General features: G+C 37.6%; 1 protein-coding gene across 1 annotated transcript; it reads right to left on the bottom strand.

Moving 5' to 3' along the window:
- Window positions 1-540: 540 nt before the first annotated feature.
- On the bottom strand, window positions 541-10,478 carry cox7a2l (cytochrome c oxidase subunit 7A2 like). The gene is made up of 3 exons (XM_067576220.1): window positions 10,316-10,478; window positions 1,714-1,848; window positions 541-909 (listed from the first exon to the last, which is right to left on the bottom strand). The coding sequence occupies exons 1-3, from the start codon at window positions 10,385-10,387 to the stop codon at window positions 769-771; spliced, it is 348 nt and encodes a 115-aa protein (XP_067432321.1). The 5' UTR covers window positions 10,388-10,478; the 3' UTR covers window positions 541-768.
- Window positions 10,479-11,403: the final 925 nt, after the last annotated feature.

The following is an 11,403-nucleotide window of genomic DNA, read 5'->3' as shown; positions in this document are numbered from 1 at the left end:
AAAATCAACACATACACATTTAAAACATACCATCAAGACAAGAGAGAAAAGGCAGAGACTAATTATCAGTATTTCAGCAGCATGATGACGGACTGCCAACATGTCTGTCTGAAGCGCCCTCCCCACCACCCTCTTTCAGAACTCGGCTTGGAGCATCTGACATCACAGCAGGGCCCACACATATAAATACTGTATGAGACGGTACTTAGGCCAAGTGAGCAGCAGCTATGTTCCAGACGGGGTGTCTCCATCATGCTTGCTCTCGGTCTCTCTTGCACACACACACACACGATTATTTCTGCGCTGCCACAAGCCTGTTGAAAGCTGTGCGCATGAATCTTTACGTGTCTGTTTCTATTTTGGCATGTTTAAGAGCTGAGAGATGATGCAGCTTCCTACCTTATAGACGGCTTCATATATGATGTCTACACATCTTAATGACACCTCAGATATAGTCAGTGCTAATTGGTGGGATATAAAAGCAGGGCATAAAGTTGTAATCTTGACAAACGAGGATGAAAAAGACTTGAACTCAGAATATTTTAACTTTTTTCCACTTAAAATTTATTAATATACACTGTTTTTTTAACAAAGAAGACATTATTGTTGTTATCATTTGTGTGACATTTTGTTCAGCTGGCGATAAATTCTCAAGAGTCCCAAGAGGTGGCATGGCGAGGGCAGACGGAAAATGTGAATGTTTGGTGATAAAGCCGTGACATGGCAGAGGTGTTATGAAAGGATCTGTTGTTCCCAGGTTTGTGTTGGTCACTTATTTCTGGGTTGAGCTGCGATGTAAAGAGCCACCAGACAGTATAGAGCGCCTCCTACTGTGAGAGCCATGGTGGTGCGGTACAGTAGCTTGTCGGGAACGCCGCGCTTCAGATGGATGGGGACACCGTCTGATGTCTGAGAGAAGAGGAAACAGGAGGTGGAGGGTTAGAGCAAGAAAAGAAGAGGAAAATAAGAAATATTAAATAATGAACTTGTGGCAGAGAGCACAGAACAGATAGTAAAGAGTATCTGCTGTGTAAGATAGGCCTCGACATTTTGAGGTATTTGGGTCAGAACACCATTTTCCTTGAACTCTTTACCTACTTTTTTCTCCCTTGTAACACAACAAAAACACAAAGTTTCTAACCAAGTCAGCACATTTTTTTAAAGTAAAAATTTCGCAACGTTTACTGCAAAATGTAATAAACATTTTCAGATTGAAAAATTGTCACTAAAAAATGTGTTTGGAAAAACTAAAATGACTAATGATTGATTATAATGAAAGGTAATGTGTAATTTGCCTCGGAGGGCTGGAGTTTCTATACATATTTGTACACTGGAACACATTCGCTTTCATAATAAATGTTCTTGCAATTAGAAAAGTGCAGCAGTCAATATGGTAATTTGGATTTGTTTGAGTGATTGCTCTGCCCAACCTCACAGTCTCTTATTATTTCCCACAGTGCCTCTCTGGTGATTAATTCTGAAGGGGGAAGCAGAGGGCCATTAACATCAGAGAGTCAAATAAATACCTGTCATCTCCTAATGCTGAAAAAAAATCTTCATATTTTTGACTGAAAGTTGACTTGTCCGACCCAGAAGGCAGCCAATTTAGCAGATCACTCTGAGGACTTCTTTGAATTAGCAAAAGCAGACTCAATGTGAAAACTTTATAAGTGTCGTGATTAAGGCTCCGCTTATTGCAGTCTGTGTTTTTACCTGGAATAGCTTCTGGAACTCGGGCACCTTGTTTGCTCCCATGTACTCCACGGTGGCCCCGGCCTCTGAGACCACCTTGGTGGGTGTGGCGAAGACCATAGCTGGGGTCTCCACTGGCACGCTTGGCCTCAGCCCCTGTACACAAACAACCGGTTGGTCACAAATGCACAACTCCACTGTATGTAAGTAATCAAAACCAAAACAATAACCCGTTTCACATTACACGCAGTCTTTTGATCCATTGTTATTATAAAAATATTGATTTTAGCTGCTTTAAGTGCAATAAAATCCAAGATGGTGTGCTCAACGCTGCTGTGTATATGCAAGTGAGGGAAAAAAAAGAGGACTCTTGCAAGGACATTGATGTAATCCGTTTTTTTGTTACCTTTTTGTGAGAATATGATTATTTCTACTAAAAAGTTTAAGGTTAAATCCAATAACAAACCTTGGACATCATGTCTAAGGCACTTAAGTCTAGTCTACAGAAGAAGCAGCTTTCCTTCAGTCAAGGAGGGGCTGCTGAAGTAGATGCAGCCAAAAGGGAAGTGAAAGTCGAAATCCTAAGGGCTAAACAAAAGTATAAAACTGAAGTAGAGAGCAAACTTAAATAAACTTAAAAAAAACTTAAACTTAAATACAAGTGGCTCTTTGTCCTGGTGCAGAGAGAAGTTGAAAAGTCTTTCCTTTCTCTAAAGATAAACAAGAGCCCTGGTCCTGACAATATCAGTGGCAAATTACTGAAGTCTTGTGCAGGGTAATGAAGTTCTATCTTTTATGATATTTTCAACATGTCTCTGAATCTACGTGTACCTAACCTGTGGAAGCAGGCTCTAATCACCCTGAAGGCAGCGAGCCCCAAAGCTTTTAATGACTTCAGGCCAGTCGCCCTCACTCCTCTTGTAATGAAAACCCTGAGAGTTTGAAAGGGAAACCATGCACCCTATGAAATTTGCCTATATGGCACACAGTGGAGCTGAGGATGCTACAATCACCCTACTTAACATTTTGTTTAAACACCTAGAGGGGGATAAAAACCATGCTAGATTGCTATTTATTGATTTTTCTTCAGCCTTTAATACTTTGCATTCTAGCCATAAGGCTGACAGAGCATTTTGAGTTGAGTCACAATCTGGTGGGTTGGATAATGGATTTTTTTTGACAACAGAACACAAAAGGGTGAGAGTGAATTTCATCAGATTCATTATGTTCTTCTACTAGCTCACCCCTGGGCTGTGTTCTCTTACATTTAATTTATATTCTATACATAAAAATGAGCCAAAATGAGAATGAGAACAGGACCATACTGAAATTTGCAGATGAGTCAGTCTGCTAATGAGTTCAGCCATGGCCCAGGTATTGATGAGTTTGTCACCTGGTGTGACGAATCTTTCCTTAAGCTAAACATATCCAAGACAAAGGATATGATTGTAGATTTCAGAACTTATGCTTCAATCTATGAGACTAAGATCATTAAAAGATCCGCAGATCCAGTCTGTGGATTGCGTAGAAAGCTACAAATATCTTTGGACAGTCATAGACTCTAAATTGATCTTTGAGAAGGAGACAGCTCCGGTTTGTGGCGATCAAAACGATACAGAAATGCTTTTGTACCAACAGCCATTGCACTACTAAACAAAGCTAGCACGAGATGATGCACTTCATCCATGCCTGGCACTTTAAGCGTTTGAGTGAGTGGGTGAGTGTGTGTGTGTGGAGAAGCACTTTGTCATGACCTTCTTGGGAGTAGTTATACTCTGATACTATTTTTTGATGTTGTGATGATACTTGTTTTAGTCTATTTGTTTTAATGTCTTTTGAATCTGTATTGCTGTGATGTCTTCTTTTTTAACTCTGGAATACTGAATCTCCTTTTTGCACAACAAATTTAGCCGTGGGTACTAATAAAGAAACCTTGAACCTTGATTAATCTCATCTTTTGAGTTGTTCCCCCACTTGTGAGACTGTTCAAGTACTTGTTACGATTATTAAAGAGCACCCCAATTAGCAGTTCAACACTACAAACTACAGTATTTTAACATCTAGGCTTATTTTTGTCTAAAGCTCTTCAATGTTATATCTGTAAGCAATATCACAATATTTTATTGGGCTTCTAGTCTACTACAGTCATATATATATATATATATATATATATTTTTTTTTTTTTTACACAGTTTCGACCTGTAGACACCTGCTTTGCTGTATTCTTTTGGTCTGTGATCATTTCACACCCAGAAATCTTCAATCAGTGTGATTTGGACCAGTAACTTTGCTATTAATCTACACAAGTTTGGAGAAATCATTAAATTTCATAATGTTGTTCTATTTTTCAGACAGTAAACACTGTAAGTAAGTAAAGAGCAGACGTGCACTGTGTATTTAATGAAGTACAAATGTGCCTCCTTAATATCTTGTCACTTGGAGGAAGCTTCTCACCCACCTTGGTTTGAAAAATAATTGGGAGACCAATTACCTTGTTAGAGTATGTGGAGGCAGATAGAGTGGGAGCAGGGAAATGAAATCTGACATGAAAACGCAGAGGCACTGAAAGCAGATTATTTTTACTTGCTATTTAAAGGGAACGTATGCTTTTTTGCTGGTTTTCCGTTATCTATATACGGTTATGATGTCGGACATCTATGCTAAATATGGTCAAAGTTCTGAAATTTGAGGTTAACATATGTGGAAATGTTGCCTGCAAGCCAAAAACCAGGGCTCTGAACACTTCGTTTTAGTGACGTTTTTTTCTATCTTGCCAACGAGTTGATGTCAGATTGTCGCACATGCACATATACAGCCGTCTGTACCGTAGCCTTGGTTGCTAAGGTTTTTCCATGTGTTGTTTGCGTCGTCTACTCTCATATTTCAGATTGGATTGTGGCTCAAATATGTACAGATGCACTTGAGAAGATGACATTTTGAGTGAAGAACGCGAAAAAGTAGCGAAATCCTTCTACTATGCTGATGTAATCCTGTAGCCTGCGGATGTCTACTGAGGGGGAGCTTCCAAAAGCTGGCCAATCAGAACAGAGTGGGCTCCCCTGGAGGCGGGCTTAAAGAGACAGGAGCTAAAACGGCTTGTTTCAGACAGAGGCTGAACTGAGGGATTTCGTAAAGGGTCAGTGTAAGATAAATAAGGAGTTTTTAACCTGTGAATCATGCAAAGATATTCCAGTAAAGCCCCAGACTAAAAATATAGACCTTTAAATGTGTATAATATGTCCCCTTTAAGAACAGACTTTACTAATAGTGTTTGCAGCAGGAACTCATATTTGTGCATTGTACCACAAATACAGAGAAGATTCTTAGCATGTATTTTTGTAGCTTCTCTTGTGTAACTTGTTATTACAGGAGAACATAGAGTGCTTTGTGCAGTCGGCTGGGGAATAATGAGCTTTTCTGTGTCTGGTTAGAGTTTCCTAGTCCCTACACATGCAGGTCGGGTGACATTAAGTGTGAACGTTGTCGTCTGTTTTAATGAATCTTTTGACAGAAGCAAAAGATCAAGGTTGACAAAGAGAGTACCAAAACCAAAAGAAAGAGTAACAACCAATGTACAGTGAAGCGAAAGAACATTTTAACAACCTGTGTCAACCTGTGAATAGACAGCATAACCTAAGATTTCCTCAGAAAGTGAAACATTTCAAGGGAAAAGCACTAGCAAGTCACAATCAACAACAATAAAAGACAAACGAGGAAAAAAACCCAAGTGCTTAAAAGATGGGCTCAGTATATCAAGAAAATATATGTGGATCGAAGGACAGAAACACAGACGAATCGAGAAACAGGTTATATAACTGGCAAAGAAATGAATGAAATCACAGAGGAAGAAATTCAGGAAGTGATAAGAAGCTATCCAAAAGAAAAGTATGTGGAGCAGATGGTATCCAAGCAAAACTAATTCAAAGTCGAGGACTAGAGGGAATAAGAAATGTCAAAATGTCACAAACAAGATCTACAAATCAGGAAAGCTACCAGAAGAATTTCTGAAGAGCAATTTCATTCCTCTACAGAGAGTGAAAAATACTCAAGCGAAGAGCACAGGCTGGTAAAGTATTAGGCTATAAGTTATGGGTCAAAGATAGTGTTGCATATAATCAAACGAGATGGCGTCTCCACACTAAGAACAACTGGACAGAGAATAATAAAAAGGAACAAAAAAGTTTACATGCTGTTCACTGACTATCAAAAAGCTTTTGAACAGGTAAACCATGAGCGACTAATTGAGATACTGGAAGATGAAGGAATTCCAGCACATGATATAAGAATAATAAAAAAAATCTATATTGAATCCAGAAAGCAGCTGTCATTACAGAAAATGGAGAAATAGAAGTAGTAGACATCTTAAAAAGGACGCATCTTATCTCCAGTTCTCTTTAATTTGTACACGGAGAGGATGATCGAAGAAGCACTACAAGAGAAGACAGGGATGCAGATAAATGGGGAGCGCTTGACGAGCATCAGGTATGCTGACAATACAGTTCTTCTGGCAGAAGATGAGCAGGAACTCCAAGAAATGTTAGAAGCTGTATATCAATGAACAGCAGAAAGACCAAATAAATGATTATGGGAAAAGGTGAAATTGAGAAGATCAAAATTAAACTGGAGGATTCAGAAGTAGAGCAAATGCACAAATACAAACACCTGGGAAGTCGAATTTACGAAGATGGATGCAGAATCGGACAAGAAAAAATAGTTTTCTTGGAAAATAAAGAACTTCTAAGAAGCAACATCAACATCAAAGTAAGGAAAAAGATCACTGAAACCTACTGTATATCTTTTCTGTTCTTACATATGGATCAGAGACAGGGACACTGACAGAGGGAACAAAAAAAGGATAAATGCATCTGAGATATGGTGCTAGAGGAGAATGCTCAAGATCAGCTGGAGAAGATTTGTGTCAAAGGATAAAGTTCTTGAAGTGGTAGGAGAAGACAGACAGTTTAAGGGAGGGAGGAAGAGGAAGTTTGAGGTTATGGGGCACTTGATGAGGGGGTCCAGTGGGAGGCTGATGAAGGGTTTTGGAAGGGATGACTGAAGGGAAACGAGGAGTGGGAAGACAAAGCATAATGTGGCTTGATGACATAAGGAGATGGAGCAGAGAAAGAAGACAAACAACTCAAGAGAAAGGCTGAGAAGACAAACAGTTGGGAGGACTATGAAAGCCAACCTTCAGATCAAAGATGGCACAAATGATTAATTGATTGATGGACTGGACAGACTAACAGCCTATCTATTAACCTGCCTCAATCTACATACCACGTTTGAGCTAAGTTAGGCAACCCTGAGAGGATAAAGGGAGATGATGTCACATGATCTGCTTTCAAGGTGACAATTACTTTGTAAGTGTGAAAAGTTGAAGCTGCGGGACTGTAGAAAGAAAAAAAATGTGTCAAAACCTGAGTAAAGAAGATTCTCTATAATCCTACAGTGTAAAGTATTAATATATGAAATTAATTGGTTTGTTTCAGACAGCTGTATAGGTTTATCTCTGTCTTTTCTTCTTCTTTTATATTTTATGGCATCCTATAATATTCTATATTGATCTGTAACAATATTTAGTGCTAGAATAAGTATCTAAATATTCATCAAAATACTCTGTTACAAGTAAAACTACTTTAGTATGAGTATATTATCAACAAAATGTATATAAAATATAAAAAGTAGCCTACTCATTGTGCAAAATGGCCCTGTCATTGTTATAACATTAATAATTTATTACTGATGCATTATGATGTAAGCACCATTATAATGTTGTAGCTGGTTGAGAGGAAGCTATTAACAACAGTGTAATTTGATTCATTAAGATTTAAGATTTTTTGTGGAAAAACAACAGTAGACACAAGGTCATATTTTTTTTAAAGCAGAGTATTTTTTTCATATCCTAACATGTCTGGAAGGAACATAGAAAAGCTTTAAATCTTCACATTTGAGAAGCTGCAACCAGCAAATTTATGGCGTTTTTTTAATCAAAATAGTTGCTGATTGATTTTCTGTCGATCGACTAATCAGTTGATCCACTAATTGTTGCAGCTCTAATTTTGTATGTTCAATCTTTATCTGAAAAGTAACTGTAGCTGAGAAATAAATATAGTGGAGTAAAACGTACAGTATTTCCTCATGAAATATAGTGGAGTAGAAGTATAAAGTACCATGAAATGGAAATAATTCAGTACAGTACAACTACAGTAACTCAATGTTGAACCTTGGTATAGTACTTCACTAAATGTATTATTTCTGCCACTGACAGTATTTATGTTACAGGCTAATTTTTGTACAACTAAAAAGAATGTAAATGTCAGATAAGGGACTAAGACACAGAAGAACTTAAAGGCAGCCTAACACCCCCATCAACAGAATAACAAGGAGGCTGCTGTAGTATAAAGGAATAATAAAGGTCACATCTGGCCAATGCTTTGAGAGGCTATTGGCTATAAAGTCACATGAAGGCCAGATCAACAGATAGGAAATAACCTTTCAGAATAAAGGTTAAATAAAGGTTCTGTCATAAGGCAGCAATGCAAAAGGGTAATTACATACATAATAAAGACAGACAGGCAGGATGAATTCAGTTAACCAGAATAGGCCTATGTGCCAACGACATCATGACAATGTAACCTGGTAACCACATGGTTGTCGGGAAAACGCAAGTAGGATTAACGCAGGAAATGGCAACATCTTTAGATGTATATATATATATATATATTAATATATATGGTGCTAGGAGCCTTTCATGGAGAGTGGGGTAAAATCAGTAACCACTCAACGACGAAACGGAAACATTGTTAATTGGTCTTCACTTGGTTGTAGAAAGACCTACCTGTCCCTGTCAACCAGTGCCTCCAGGATTTCTATTTTTTTTTGTGATTATAGTGGCCAAAAATGCTTAATTTTGCAGCGCATTTTCTCAGAGATTGCGATACCATTCGCAATGTTTTATGTGCTCTTTTTGCGGTAAAATTGCAGGAATTGGGAAAAATTGCTAACAAAGGAAAATAATGCCATTTAAAAAAAAACTACTACCAATGAAGAGTCATATGTAATCACTTACTTCAATAAAAAGCATACTGCATATCATAAAGTCAACTGTATTTCAGTGCTAATTTTTACATTTATTTTCTGAACATGAAAACCATGGGCTCAAAATTATATAAATAAGAAAATAATGTACTTGAGTTCCATCTATAACCCTTTATTAAATAAACTTTCACCTCAACATTAGCACCAAATAAAATCAGTCGATAATAATAATTAAAATAAATCCCTTAACGTAAAAATATAGTTTAATTTCCAGTGCCCGTTGAGTGTTTGAGGTAGATTATGTCCATCTTTGTTGTCTGAACGACGCATCAACTTGTATTCTTCTGACTAACTGAACGCAAATCTCATTTGAGAACATTTGGGAATTGTTTTGCTCAGTCTATGGCATCATTTTTATTGGTAGGTGAGATCCGTCCATCGTCCACCTGAATCCTTGACCAACACACTGCAATGACAAGTTACCATGACACTAAATGCATTAATTGGTCCAAATCACAAGCCGTATGTTGTTTTGGCCATTTCATGCTGAAAAGTTGAATTAATTGCGCAAAATTGCAAGCTCTTGCGAATATTGCTGAGATTTCTTGAATTTGCGTTAATTATTGTGATCACAAAATCGCAATTTCCTGCAGGGACTGATATATAATATACATATTTGCTGCTAGGAGCCTTTCACGGACAGTGAGATAAAATAAATAACCACCAAATGTCGAAATGGCAACATTGTTAATTGGTCTTCACGTAGTTGTAGAAAGACATGAATAAACTAGCGACACACGACGTATATACGTCATCAGAAACATACCAAAATAAGTGGCATCACCAATAAGTCATGTGTTACTTTAGGCAGTTTCTTTTTTTTTTTTTTTTTTTTAATGGTGAAAGCAAATTTTACAGGTAAAAAGACGAATGCTTGGTTTTCACAAATGAGATCAAACAGTACATTGATTCAATTTGATTTTCCTTTCATCCAAAGGCTGAAAGAAATATGAATTCCTGTTTTTTTTTGTTTCAACTCTTTGTATGAACCGTAACTCCTCCTAGCTCAATTTGTTTTTTTTATTTTTCTTCTGAAAACCGCAAGATGAATATTTTGATATTTTGTATAGATTCATTTTGTGGAAGAAGAAATTTGTAATTGTTTTATATGTCAATAAGGATAGAATAAAGCTTTTTATAGTGTGTCTGAAACTTTTTAAAAGTTAAATTACTATATAAAAACTGAAGATGACTTTAGAAGACATTTCTGGGGAGTGAAATTGCTGAATTGAGGTTCAAATGAAGTTCAAATGAGGACAGTTGTAACGGTTAACGCTAGTTTAGCTAACAACCGAGTAACTAAACAGGAAGCATGTTAACGCCCGTTAATAACCGTTATTTCTTCAACTGAGAAAACAATTAAAACACAAGATCCTAAACTTAACCGTCCTTTAAAGTATTTTATGTGATTTTAAAGCCCTTGTAGCTGCAGTTTCATGGTTCGTAATCCAGCACGGTGACATGAAGGTCATCCTCAGCGGTTACCGGCTCGCTCTCTAACCGACACCGCGACTCCCGGGCTCACCTGAGGGCTGTAGGCCGTCGTGGAAGAAGACCCCGTCAGCTTCTGGGTGAAACCGCTGAATTTGTAGTACATTTTACGGCTGAAGGGCAGGGGACGACGTGTTATCCACAACAAAATCACCCGGTGAAAGAACTTCCTGCTGCGAACGTCGAGGGAAAGTGACGTCAGAAGTCAGCTGGTCTCAAGTGTGAGGGCTGTAGGAGGCACGTGAGGAGATGTTGCGTAAATGACACCAAAACCAAATACTTAACTGATAGTTACTATACTCTCTGCATTGATCATTTAGAAACTGCGTTTTGTGTGTTATGGTACATAAAGTGGGGTGATGCTAGTGGTGGAAAGTACACTTACTCAAGTACTTAAGTACAATTTTGAGGTACTTGTACTTTACTTGAGTATTTCCATGTTATACTACTTTATACTTCCACTCCACCACATTTCAGAGGGTATGATTGTACTTTATACTCCACTACATTTATCTGACATCTTTAGTTACTTTTCAGATGAAGATTTGACACAGTGGATAATATAGCAAGCTTTTAAAATACAACACATTGTTAAAGATGAAACCAGTGGTTTCCAACCTTTTTGGCTTTTGATGTCTTACAAAAAGCAGTGTGTAGTTGGGGTCACATTTCAGATGTCTGTGAGTTGTTAACAGATCCACCAAATAGTGATTTTTCCCTCTAAACTTCTCACATGGTTTCATTTCATTTCATTTGATCCAATATTTAACCAAAAATCAAAGATTGAGAAAAATTCCAACTGAAAACAGATTTGTGTATCAGAACTTTGTTTTTTCTTATTTTCTCTCCCATTAATCATCTTACAACCCCTCAGATTTATCTGGTGACACTTTGGAGGGGCCCGACCCCTAAGTTGGGAACCACTGTACTAAACTAGCTAACTGTATATAAAGTAGTTGAAACTAGCTCCACCTCCAGCAGCTACAACAGTAACATGCTGCTCTAACACTGATGCTTCAGTATTAATAATCTAATGATGTCATATATAATAATATATCAGTCAGAGGGACCAAACCACTACTTTTACTGCAATACTTTAAGTACATTTTGCTAATAATTATG

This window comes from Thunnus thynnus, chromosome 20 (genome assembly GCF_963924715.1).
Source record: "Thunnus thynnus chromosome 20, fThuThy2.1, whole genome shotgun sequence".
Taxonomy (NCBI): Eukaryota; Metazoa; Chordata; class Actinopteri; order Scombriformes; family Scombridae; genus Thunnus; species Thunnus thynnus.
Note: the sequence above shows the minus strand (reverse complement) of the source record. Positions and strands in the feature narration are given on the sequence as shown.